The sequence below is a fragment of the Castor canadensis genome, chromosome 10, assembly GCF_047511655.1.
Source record: "Castor canadensis chromosome 10, mCasCan1.hap1v2, whole genome shotgun sequence".
Classification (NCBI taxonomy): domain Eukaryota; kingdom Metazoa; phylum Chordata; class Mammalia; order Rodentia; family Castoridae; genus Castor; species Castor canadensis.
In genome coordinates, this window is record NC_133395.1 from 110497837 (window position 1) to 110511591 (window position 13755).

At 41.1% G+C, this 13755-nt stretch overlaps 1 protein-coding gene across 6 annotated transcripts in view; it reads right to left on the reverse strand.

Annotated features, from left to right (window-relative positions):
• Window positions 1–6187: 6187 nt before the first annotated feature.
• The window catches only part of Galnt15 (polypeptide N-acetylgalactosaminyltransferase 15), a 41605-nt gene continuing 34037 nt past the window's right edge, over window positions 6188–13755 (reverse strand). For 4 of the 6 annotated variants that reach the window (XM_074043855.1, XM_074043853.1, XM_020157529.2 and 1 more), the window contains 2 exons: window positions 12244–12387; window positions 6188–8924 (listed from right to left, as the gene is read on the reverse strand). In XM_074043855.1, coding sequence (XP_073899956.1) covers window positions 8778–8924; window positions 12244–12387 — 291 coding nt within the window. In that variant the 3' untranslated portion in view covers window positions 6188–8777. The remainder of the gene's footprint in view (window positions 8925–12243; window positions 12388–13755) is intronic. The other 2 variants (XM_074043854.1, XM_074043852.1) reach the window with 1 other exon arrangement.

Sequence of the window (13755 nt, forward strand, 5' to 3'; positions counted from 1 at the left end):
CAGCTTGGACCACAATTTTTTTTCTGGAAGATGAGAAATCAAAGAGATCAACACACCTTTAAGGTGGCAGAGATGGACATCCATGTGATGTGCATCCTGCTTGCCTTTCTGTACCCTAGACTGAGTACACTGAGTTGGATCTGATAAGTGGATAATATCCAGGAAGTATAAGCATAGAATTTTATAAGTCTCTGGCTCTGTGTCGATTTTGATCTCATTATGATAAAAATAGAAGCACAGTCCAGTCTTGCCTTAGAGAGGAGTCACTCTCAAAATGCATACATTGTTACTGGCCATCTACCAGCCAACCTCCCATCTTCTAACAACCACAGTGCTGGCTTGGCTCTGGGTGTCAGTGTGCATAGCCCTTTTTCCTTTTCTGGGGTATTTCCTTAATTTCTCAGCCTCCTTGACTGCTGGTGCTGATCATATGACAGTTCTGGCCAATGAGACAGAGGAAAAGTCCATTGGAAAGCTTCTGGAAAAATCTTGCTTTCTCGATGCAGAGAGGAGAACTTTCTTTTCCCACTCCTTTCGTTTCTATTTGGGTAACTGGGGTCAAGGTATAATGTTTGGCATTGTGGTGTTCATTTTGTGTCATGAAGAGATAGATGCCAGGAATAAAAGCTAACAAGGGTAGTAAATGAGACTGCATCACAGGTGTCTTGAAATGTCATTCTTCTGGATCCTACTTTCTTCTTCCTGGCAGAATTCATGAAGTTAAGCATCCAGTCTGGCTCAAGGTTTTTTTTTTCATTTTTAAAAAGGATTTATTTGCTTGTTTATTCCTGCCTTTTTTTTTTCTTCTTGGCAGTATGAGGATTTGAACTCAGGGCCTTGTACTTGGTAGGAAGGCCTTCTACCACTTGAGGAACTCTATCAGTCTTTTTGCATTGGTTATTTTTGAAATAGTATCTCACTTTGTGACCACGCTGGCCTGGCCTGGGTGGTAATCCTATTTTTGCTTTCCTGCATAGCTGGGATGACAGGCACACACAACCTTGCCCAGTCATTGGTTGAGATGGGGTCTCATGAATCCCCTTCCCCTCATCCCCCCAGTCTTGCCTGGAGCTGTGATTCTTCTGATTTCTGCCTACTGAGTAGTTACAAGTACAGGCTTGAGCCACCCCAGGCTCTTACTTCTTTATAAAATGAATTAGAGTCTACTAATAATGACAACATTGTTTCCCTCCTCTCAGGGTTTTTTTTTTTTTTTTGCTTGCTTTTTTATTTAAAATTATTTTAGTTTTAAATTTTTCAAGCTCATTTACATGTTCTCAAGTGGCTTTATTGAGATATAATTCACATATCATACAATCTACTCACTTAAAGTGTATGATCCAATGTTTCTCATTCACAATTGCTTTGGTACCATTTCTCTGTTTATTTTTAAAAGAATCTATAATTCATCATCTGCAGCCATGTCAAAAACTAGACCAGGGAAGTCACAAACTCCTACTGTCAGCCAAGTGTGGCCAGCTACCTGTTTTTTGTAAGTAAAATTTTATTGAAACACAGCCATGCTCATTTGATTATGATCATCCATGGCTATTTTTGCACAATAGCAGGGTTGAGTAGTTGTAACAAAGACCAAAAATATTTACTATCTAGCCCTTTATAGAAAAGGTTGCTAACCCTATCCCTGCCCACAGTCTAAAATAATTGTTAAATGTTATCTTACCTAAGTGACTTAGCTGGTCACACTGTTCAGTGATGTATGGCAAGAATCTGTATTCGTTCTTCCTATACCACTGTCACTTAGGTTCTGCTTGCTAGAATCTTCTATCTCACTGGTGTTCACCCAACCGGCCCAGCTGTTCTCTTCCCTCCCTGTCCCGGGTGGGGAGCTCAGCCCAGCCAGGCTGATTCTCATCCCCCATGTATCACACAAGTCACAAGGTCTTGAGAAAAAGGTGGAACCAATGAAAATACGGCAAAGAACTTTATACTGAGGATTAGACAGCTAACTCTGGTGACTCCGTCCTGCCTTCTCTAGGAATCCTCCTTGATCATTTTGTTCTTTAGGTCTTTACTACATTATTTGATCCCATCTCTTCCTTAATTCATGTCTCATAGCCGAATCTTCCTCACTTTATCACAGGAGTGATCATGGGCTCCACTTTTAACTTCTGTGGTGTACTTCTATATCCTCTAACATTGGTATGAACCAGTTATTGGAAAATAACTGAAAAGTGAGAAGAAAAAAATTTTGATGCAACAAGAACCTTTCTTCTTCAGTCTTTAAAAAGGGACATCAAATTGTGGAACACTCACTTTTCTCCAAGGAGAAAGGATTCCAAAAATGGTATTATTTCCCCTCTCCTAGACATGGCTGCCTGGACACCCATTTTCCAGCTTTGCAGTGTAGTAGGGTAAATTCAACTCAGGGAATATCTGAAGTATGGGGACAAGACTACTGATAAAGTATAGGATTTAATGAGCAGAATAACTCTTATAGATGGCAGCTTTTGATGGGAAAGGCCTATGACTTTGGAGACATTCAGTTAAGGGCTTGAGGGCAGGCGATTTATTTGAAGCTGAGTCTAGAAAGTGTAAGTGGGGGAGTGATGAAGAAAATGTCACCAATTAAAGATGCATTATTAAAGCAGCTGCTACTATGAGTGATTAGAACTTCATCCCACATTGGACTCTGGGAAATGATGTAGAATGTGCACTTCATTTGTTCTACAGGAGAGGTGAGGGAGATGAGTCACTGACCGAGAACTGTACCTGAGGATGTGACTTCCCAAGCATTTCATAAAGCAACCTTCTTTGGCTTTGGAATCAATCTTCAGGCAAAGAATTGCAGAGACTGAATGAAGAGTTGAGCTCCTTCAGAAGCAAGCTGAAGTTGTAAGACCAGAGGGATGTGGAGGGGACCATGACACTCTATGTCACTACTATAGTCTTTGGAATTGGAGGATGAATTTGATATTCCTTCTTAGTTATGCATGCTTTAACTTCATCACAAGACTTAAGGATTGAGAGAACCAAATTTTGAGCTTTAGCAGGATTTGTTTTTAATCATTTAATTTCACATTTGGCTATCAGATGCAACTATTTTTAGAGGCCATGGTCTTGGCCCATCCCCAGGGATTCCCCTTCAGCTGCTTCTATGCAGATCCTCTATATGAAGCCATCTGTCTGCCAGAGCCCCATCTGCCTCTGCAAGACGGGGGGTATATTCCCACAACCCTAGCAGCACTTCCAGTAGCCTGATCATTCTACATCCATGCTAAATGGCATTTTGGGGGTAATAACTGAGTTAACGGGCTCTGATAAGCTATTAATTTATTTGCTCAGTGCTTCAAAAAATTTGTTTGGAAAAACTGACACCATTGGTGATGGAAGGTTATAGAGGTCCCAGAGGAGGAAAAGTGAAAGTAAGGTAAAAGCTGACACATTTCCATGGTCCTAGAAAAGCTGCTTTGAACAAAGATGAGATGTTGAAGGCAAGATAAGGAAAATGAGGGGAGCATAACATAATCGTAGACAAACAGCAAAAACACCAAAAAGTAAAGAGCTTGCATGGTCCAGAGCAGAACTGGTATTCAGAGCGAGGAAGACTGCTGAGAGAAGAGAGGAGATTAGTTGACAGCAACGGTTACTACATCGAACAAGACGCATTGTACTCAGCATAGGACGGAAAGATCCTGCTTGTGGGTTCAAAAAGAGACCTATGAGAAAGAAAGGAGAATAGTCAAAAGTACTTGTTCAGTGAGGAGTCGCTAAGACTCAAATAACAATTGAAAAGCTACTGAGAAAGTTTCAACGTTTGCCGCTCTGACAATGGTTGTCACACCTGCTGCATGAGGAGTACCTGGGAACTTACAGGCAGTTAGAAGATCAGGTCCCAGCACAGACGGCTTGAATCACAATGTGCAGTTCAACACAATCCTGAGGTTTTTTGTGACCACTGGATTAAACAAAAACAAAGGGGGCTTCTCATGGACTCTGAGGGCAAGGAGCTAGCAAGTCATGGGGTGGGGAGCAACTGGAGCCAGCCACGTGAATACATTCAGGATGTTCTATCTCTTGCCTCTCTGCTCCTATTTGTGGATTTGATCCCAACCCATCTTCCCTTTCCAATTCTCTCTCCAGCCTGGATTTAGGTACTTCTTAGGGCCATATGCAGAAAATAAAGCTTGCGAGGTCTCGTTATAGTTCCTCTTAAGTCACTTATAGAGAAACTCATCTTAGTAACAAAATTACTGAGGAATGTGCTGATTGGTCCAACTTGGATCAAATGTTCTCCCTGTAGTCCATTAACCAGGAGGAGGGGGTGGGATCCTGCAATGGGAACAAGGCAACTCCCCTTTGTGTGCTGGATGGATCATCCTACTGGCTGCCCACCCCCCATATCATCAGTGCTGGTACATCTGGGAAGGTCTTGACTTTAAAGATAGCTTCTCAGGCTCTCCTGGATCTTACTGAAATAAAACCCTAAGCAGTGTCTCCCTTGGCCTGTGCCTGAAGGAGAACGATCAGCTGTGCCTTCATGGTGGTCTCTGAATAAAAGGCCACACTTTACTGAAAAGTTAAGAGCCTTTTATAAACTGTGGCATAGTTGGTCCTATCTTGTTCCTGAGAGAGAAGATTCTGCCATTTTGGTATCCATCGTGGGTTGACTATGACTTCGCTGAATTGTTTGGGAGTTTTTGAGGAAACTTCAATCTTCAAACACGAATCCCATCTATTTGGGCTAAACTTGCAAACCACTGCCCTATGGGTGAAGTGGTTTGATGATTCTGCTTTTAAGCCAAAATAGGCAAGTTTTTATATGTTATGATAGTGTATTGATAGTCTGTAGAGACTTTGGTGATGAGAAAATAAAAACATCCCACATACCTATGGGAAAAAAACTCCCACTCCAGCAAAGATCCTCACAATAGGAAAACAATGTTAAGAACACACCTCCATAGCCAAAGGGAAGAGTGGAAACTGGAAAGAAGATTGAAGGGATGACTATCAATACAGGAATAGAACAGGGCTAGCAGAACCCTAAAAAAGCACCTCCTTGGTTCTTGTGCTTAACACATCATTTGAAATATGCCTAAGTCAAGGTGTCTGAATAATCAGGGCAGGATTTGTAGGTGCCCTAGGCTTTAGCCAAAGCACTTTTAAAAGAGATTTTAAATAACATCCATAAACAGTGCACATAAAAAAGTGGAGCTGTGCCCTGCAAGAAAGCTCATGCCAGTGTTTTGCAAAACTCTAATATGATGTAAGCTATTTATCCTTATTCTTTCAATGTTCTTTCTTTTTTAAAAAATGCAACTTGTTTGCATTTTGTTTGTCCAGATTTGGTGTCTGATCACAGATCACTTGGTATCCAGCTGACTTTTTCATGACCTGTCAGTTGAAAATGGAACTCCCTCAAGTTGGGTATAATAACACAACCTCTAAAATGTCAGATTCTGGTAGAGTGACAGCATCATCATGAAGGACCTGGGAGTCTTTTTGATGTCTGTAGGGGTTGGAATCCTGAATTTGCCATTTGAATCTATGGCACTGAAGCAAAAGAAGAAATGGATCAGGGCCCCTCCAGGGATGACATTTGCTCTTACTATTGCAAAATAGCACAAGGGGTATGGAGCTGGGCATGGTGGTGTATAGCTATAATCCTAGCACTTGGGAAGCAGAGGCAAGAGGACCATGAGTTCAAGGCCAGCCCAGGCTACATAATGAGACCCTGTCTCAAACAAACAAACAAAACACAACCATGAGTATGGGACTGCTAGCTGAACACTTCTACCGCCTACACCCCATAATAGTAATGTCGACTTAGTGAGAGTAATGACAAAATTCAATCTTAAGAAACAAACAAGGCTGATCATAAAAATCAGGCAGACAAGTGAAATCAATTCAGGAGTCACATCTCTTGACTGTTGAGTTTCTCTACTTTTAAATCATTGTGGATTAATGCATGTTGAGCCCAGGGAGAAGGGAACTTGAACACTGGTTGCACTGTTAGGAGGACGGTCTTTTAAAATAAGTGGAGGCATCTGTTTTGTTAAAATTAAGGGTCTGTAAGTACCAGGCAGGGATTGAGCTGACAGCCATTTCTGTAATAAAGTAATAAATCACAGGATGGTTAAGGAAGTGCCACATTCTTGCTTTGTTCAACCAATTAAGCAATAAGCCATCTGGGTCCCTTTTTAATTCCCACCAAATACAACTTACACAATTGAATTCACGTTGAATTTAATTATATTAATTTATCCCAGCAACTTCAAGTACCCACAATGCTGATAATAAAGTTCATTTAAAAATAAAGGTCTTGTTTAATTTTTATTCTTCAACCATGAATACCCTTTAGATGGTTGTCGTCTGAGAATTTTTAGCTCCCTCTCAGGACATTAAGGAAATTTGCTTAAATATGGGCAGGTCTGAAGCAATAAGACAGTAGTTAAAATTTCTCTAGATAGAGTGATGACTGACTAAGGTTCTCCAACAGAACTGTTTCTGTGATGGAATGTTCTGTATCTATACTCTCTGATGCAGTAGCCATTAGACACATAGAACTCTAGCTCTTGAAATGTGGCCAGTACTGTTGAGGAGCTGTTCTACATTTTCTCTAATTTTAATGAATATCCACTAAAATGGCCACATTCGGTTAGAGGGTACCATATTAGGTAGCACAGATCTAAGGTATATTCTAAGGCTAGAGAAATGCAGTGGCCTGTTGACTTGACAGGTACAGAATGAAGACATAATTATGATAGCTATTTGGAATCTCACACTTCCTACCTAGTTTTTCTTATTTGAAACACACTGTCTTCTAAGTCAGTCCAAAGGAGAGCCACATCTTTAGGCAGAGGTTTCTAAGTTTGCCATGTGGACAGCGACTCCCTCCAGGAGACAAATGGGCATGAACGGTGTTTTCTCAATAGCAGAACCAACCTGCTCAGCAACTCTTTTGGCAGAACTAGGTCTGCCAGGGCACAGCAAGGAGAGCCATTCAGTTCTTGTTAGCCATGGATCTGCTCTAGTTGGATTGAGCATTCAACGTGCAGCCACTTTTAGGGATCCCAGTCACTATGGGCTCAAAGATGGCCTCATCAGAGCTCACGGTCATTAACACCCAACTCTGTTTTCTCTCATAAGACATTTGGCTTACAAGATGCCCCAGCACTGACGAATGGATTAAGAAAATGTGGTATCTATACACAATGGAATTTTATGCAGCCATGAAGAAGAACGAAATGTTATCATTCGCAGGTAAATGGATGGAATTGGAGAACATCATTCTGAGTGAGGTTAGCCTGGCTCAAAAGACCAAAAATCGTATGTTCTCCCTCATATGTGGACATTAGATCAAGGGCAAACACAACAAGGGGATTGGACTATGAGCACATGATAAAAGCGAGAGCACACAAGGGAGGGGTGAGGATAGGTAAGACACCTAAAAAACTAGCTAGCATTTGTTGCCCTTAATGCAGAGAAACTAAAGCAGATACCTTAAAGCAACTGAGGCCAATAGGAAAAGGGGACCAGGAACTAGAGAAAAGGTTAGATCAAAAAGAATTAACCTAGAAGGTAACACCCACGCACAGGAAATCAATGTGAGTCAATGCCCTGTATAGCTATCCTTATCTCAACCAGCAAAACCCCTTGTTCCTTCCTATTATTGCTTATACTCTCTCTACAACAAAATTAGAGATAAGGGCAAAATAGTTTCTGCTGGGTATTGAGGGGGGGAGCGGGAGGGGGTGGAGTGGGTGGTAAGGGAGGGGGTGGGGGCAGGGGGGAGAAATGAACCAAGCCTTGTATGCACATATGAATAATAAAAGAAAAATGAAAAAAAAAATAAAAAAATAAAGATAAGCTAATGATAACCATAAAAAAAAAAAAAAAGACATTTGGCTTAGACTCTGGCATCTCTCTTCCAGGGAGCTTTGCCCTTTGCACAGGTTATTTCTTGTCAAGTCAGTGCCAACTGACATAACAGAGCATCAAGAGAGTTTATCAAGTATAAACACCTTCATAAATAAGAACATTCAGTCTACAGTGATCCTCACAAAACCAAGGACTAACAAGAAATCTATTGCAAGGGAATCTGCTTAAGATTTAATTAAGCTAGACCAGAGCTGGGGCCAGTGAATGGAGGTAGACAATTCTGAAGAAATTCTCCTTAAGATGAGCATCTTACCCAGCTCTGCTGTCTTTTTGGTGGGCTAGGCTAGTTGGAGAGTTAGGCCAACACTCTCTTCTAGCTTCCCTCCAACTCTAACCTGCTCCTTTCTGTACCTTCCCTTCCTCCTGAACTAGGATTGAGACCAATGAACATGAAATTTGTGCTTGCAGACCTAATTCAAGATTTTTACACTGTCAGCCCCATTATACCCTCTTCACTGTTTCATTTTCAGGGTTGGACACATAGACAATTCAAGTTAAGGCTATGTAAAGAAAAGGAAACTGATCCATTGGATTGATGTGTCCTGGTGGTGCCACCAGACAATGTCCAGGCCTCTTTCCCTAATCAGAGACAAAAGCAATTATTAAGTGCTCAACAGATAAAATGAAGAATCTTCTGTGCTACATGATGGTCAACTCTCATGATAAAGGCAATGAGTCCATTATTTTTCCTTAAAAAAAAACCAGCAGTCACTCAAAGACACTGTAAGAAGTAGGGATTCTCTGTATTCTTCCATGGAGCTTCTTCTCTCCTATACCAGGCGCACAGACATGGTGTCTGATACACAACATGCTCTTCTAGTTCTCTCGGGGCAGAACGGGGCTGACCAAAATTCTCATTTCCTTTCTGCCACTGGCATTCATCGTTCATCCACAGTGTGAACTTGGTCAAATCGCCACAACTGGCTGGCTTTTCCATCACATGGACACAAATACAAATCCTTACTGTCTTGCTGAACCACAGCTTCCAAGCATTTCCCAGAAAGAATATGGACAATGACTCCATTCTGAAAAGAGAAAAGAAAACCAGTTCCCCACACAGTCAGCAAAGAAGGACATTTTTAAGACTCGTGTTGATCATTAAGAGACTAATAAGCCAGGTGTTGGTGGCTCACACCTGTAATCCTTACTACTCAAGGAGGGTGGAGATCAGGAGGATTGCAGCTCAAAACCAACCCAGGCAAATAATTTGCGAGATTCTATCTTGAAAAAACCCATCATCAAAAAGTGCTGGTGTTTTCACTTCCAAACAATAAATATGGTACATCAATGCAAAAAAAAAAAGTGCTGGTGGAGTGGCTCAATGGTAGAGGGCCTGTCTAGCAAGCATAAGGCCCTGAATTCAAACCCCAGTACTGCCAAGAGAGAGAGAGAAAGAGAGAGAGAGAGAGAGAGAGAGAGAGAGAGAGAGAGAGAGAGACTAATAGAGGCAGCATGAACCGGCCTGGAAAAGAATGACTGTATTTCTGATTAATATAAAATATAATTTAGGTGATCCTAAAATTTAGATGTTATTCAAAGCCTTGGGAGGCTTTTGAAATCCAATTTTCTTTATTGTAGTTGTGTAATTATGTTCTTTCTTAAAAAGTTATGGTTAGGACAATTCCAGGGAATAGTGTCTGTTCAGACTTCATAGTATTTCTGATATTCACTGTTATCAGTGTACTATAAATGTCTGCTTTCAGAAGGATTTTAATCAGCTTTTCCCGCCATCAATCTTGCAATTTAGTATTGTGGCCAGCAGGATGCAGTAGAGAGTAAGACCTACATCAGCCATATTCAGCCGTCTATGGCTGCCTCCTGCTCAAAACCCACAAGATTTAATGTTGAAGCTAATATTCCCTTTGGAAGACAATTTTGATTTTCTTTCTGAAGTTAAGCAACCTTAGCCATCAATGCTGAAAACACCTACTTTATATAGCCCCTTTAAAGGACACAAACTAGTGATTTTTAGTATATTCACAAAGTTGTGAATATACTAAAAATATATATCACCCCATCTAATTCCAGAATATTTTCATCACTTCTCAAAGAAACACATTAGCAGTCACTGCCCACTCCTCCCTCTTCTACTTTCTGTGTTTATGGATTTGCCTATTCTGGATACTTCTCATAAGGAGAATTATGAACTATGTGGCCCTTTGTAACTGATTTCTTTATTTTGCATAATAGTTTTAAGATTGATATATGTTGTAGCATAAATTAGTACTTAATTTCCTTTTTTCTACTGTGGTAAAAAATACGAGAAAATCTACCTCCTTAATTATTGTTTTTTGGTGGGACTGGGGTTTGAACTCAGGGCTTCATGCTTGCAAAGCAGGTGCTCTACCACCTGAGCCGCATCTCTAGTTCTGCTTATTTTGGGACTAGGGTTTGAACTCAGTGCTTCACAGTTGCAAAGCAGACTCTACCACTTAAGCAACATCTCCAGTCCATCTTGCTCTGGTTATTTTGGAGATGAGATGTTGCAAAATATTGGCGATTCTCCTGATTTCAGACTCTCAAGTTACTAGGATTACAGGCATGAGCCATGAGCACCTGGCCCACCTTAACCATTTTTAAGTATAAACTTTAATAATTTTAAATATATTCACATCATTGTAAAACAGATTTCTAGAACTTTTCCATTGTGCAAAACTGAAACAGTAGACCCACTAAATAACAATTTCATGTTTCTTCCTCCCCTGAGCCTCCCCTGAGAATGGTAACCACCATTCTACTTCCTGTTTCTGTGTTTGGTGACTTAAGCTACCTCATATGGAAATGTAAGGTTTTTGACTTTTTTGTATGTGACTGGCTTATTTCTCCTAGCCTAATATCTTCAAGGTTCACCCATGTGACAGGATTTCCTACATTTTTAAGAGTGAATAATATTCTATTATATGGAATTATTTCTAGGAGGTAATTAGTCCGCAACTAAGTAATACACTTTTAGAATAAACGTGTGCCCACATTTTATCTATTCATTCATAGATGGACATTTGGGTTGCTGTCAGCGCTCATAAATATAATATTTAATATAATAATTCATAATAGCTTTCAGCCATTATAAGTAGTGCCACTATGAACAGTGCCTCATTCGTTTTTCTGGTTGAATGATGATGTCTTTTAAAATTCTCTCTCTTTTATTTTTTGGGGCATTTTTGTCATTTTTTTTGGTACTGGGGTTTGAACTCAGGGACTCTCACTTGCTGGACAGGTGCTGTATCACCTGAGCCATGTCCCTACTCCTAAATTCTCATTTCTTAATGCCTGAACTATTTTGAGTATATCTTCCTAATCTTTTATTTGTTTTCAAGTGCTATTTCTAAAATGTATCTTATTCATAGGACTTGCATACAGTGATCTCTTAGATCCTCCATAGAGATCTTAACTTGATTTCTAAGACTTCTCTGAGTGAGTGTGACCTCCTTGTCACCAAAGCCTCAAAGAGTTTTGTTCTCAGGAGCTTATTTTGAATTCAGGTGAAGTTTCCCACAGTGTTATTTTCTTTCCCCACCACTTGCTTTAAGAATACCAGTGCAGGACCCGAGTGTGGCTCAAGTGGCAGAGCACTTGCCTAGTCAGAACAAAGCCCTGAGTTCCAACCCCAGTACTCCAGTACCTGTGCAGAGTTCCACTCAGTTATTTTATCTTCTTTATTCCCAAGCAGAAGTTAAAAGAAAAGACATTTTAAAACTGTGTGTATTTGTAAAATGAAAACCTAATTCAATTCAGAAAGGATATGAGGAGAAGAAAAGGCTGTGCATCCACACTTGTGAATACGGTTTCCCAATCCTGTATCTGGGAACCTGCTGCCTCTCCTAAGTACTTACTTACCCCCTATTTCCTCTCTGTTGATACATAACCTCTGGGAAGATCTAGAAATTCATTGCCCCAGGGATGTAGGCGTCAAAATTTTACAAAAATGATGAATTTGCATTAAAAGGAAGAAGGTACCATCAATATATCTATACATCATCATATATTTATTTATTTTTTTTGCTGGAGAGAAGGACTTGCATTGCTCCTAAGACCACACCAGCACATTGGTTGATTGCTTCTGTAACATGCTCCACCATCTACTTATGACCCGAGCTAATAAAAAGGGGCCAATCGCTCTCTCTACCATGATCAAGGCCAGAGCTATCCCAAGATGGGGCAAAGTACATTTCCTGATGCGGTGGCCCACCTCTCTGCTGGGTTGCTTTTCCCTCGCTCTGAGGCTTTAATGCCATGAACTAAGTCTAACTACAAAGTCTCAGACCTTTGTTAATACCTGACCTCTTGGAAGAGCCTGGGTACCGCCCTTGAGTTCTGTTGAGCCTTCCAGAAAGGATTACTCACGTCCTGGAAGTCCCAGAGCTGCTGATGGATGGCAGGACCTTGCTCGGTGCAGTTCTGAAGGATTACCTGCTCTCTCTGGACATCAAAGCACAGGTGCTGCGAGCTGCCAAAGTGGATCTCCTTCCTGCTGGTGAGTTCCAAGTGCTAGGACAGAGGGGACAGTAGTTAGCACAGCTAGAAAGAGACCCTGTCCAGAGTGGAGATGAGGCAAGGACTTACCATAGAGCTGAGGTCTAGGGACCAACTTTACATTCTGCAGGGGTCAGCAAGGCCGTATCTCATGGTCAAGTTCGTAAACATGCAGAGACACTGGTCCTCATGTTCCTATTTATACATTCTGGCATGTTTCTCTGTTGTTCTATTGACTGTAGCAGAGGTAAAGCTATGAAGAATGCCATGTTCCGTGAGTGCACTGTAGGAAGGCAGCTTAGGAAGCTCTCTGAGGCCCAAGCTGATCTCCTTCCGGAAAGATCTGAGGTCACTTGCCCCTGAAACTAACTTTCCTGCTATTTGTGGCCCTGCTCCAGGGTTTTGTAGTATTGGACTGTGCATAACTTTGTAGAGGGGCTTTAGCCAGGAGAAACCTGTGCAGATCAATCAAAGGCATGTCCTGAGAAAATCATTTTTGGTTTGTTCCTGCCAAATGCAGCCTGAATTAATTTTGATATTAATTTTGTGGCTTGGAGATGGGACTGGCTTCATGGGCATGAAACCTGTGCAGTCACGTGGGGCCTCATGCCGAGATGGGATTAATGCTCTTGGTTCAATATGCTTAGTTTAGGGTGGAGGTGTGGCTCAAGTGGCATGGCCCAGCAAGTGAGAAGCCCTGAGTTCAAACCCAAGTACTGCCAAAAAAATCTATATCTGTATCTGATAATTGTTGCGTTAGAAATACCACATTTTTATTTTGCATAGGGCCCTGCAAATTAAGTAGCCTGCTCTGCTTGAGGCTTCCAAACAGCATAAACTTGGACCCTAAACACATATTAGGGACAAGCTTAAGGACCATTCTCAGGGAAGAGTCATATTTTTTGTACTCAAACCTCCTGTAGTGACAGACAAGCTTCCTTGCCATTTTCCTGTGATAGTGGATAGATATTTCTTATTAAACTTTTGCAAGGACAGGCTGAAGGTCAAAGCTGACTTTATATGGGAGTCTCATTCCCAACTTCTCACGTCTCATGGGCTGAAGCTGGGTTCTCGATGCTTATCCCTGCCTGGAGCCAATACTCCTGGATTCCCATCCCCTGCAGCCCGGGCCCGATGGCTCCATTTTCAGTTGCCTCTTAAATGTCCCTGGAGGTTTTCCTTTCTTGTAAACTCAATGACTTGTGTGTTTCATGTTTGTATCCAGCATATCATGTCTACATGTTTTTAAGGAAGGGCTTTCAGCCCTCACTAATTTCTCCCAATTTCCACAAAATAAAATGAATAAACATACAAAAAGGGCAAATATTGTGTCTGCACAAGGAGACTGTATCATTCCCAACTGCAGATGAAGAAACAAAGACT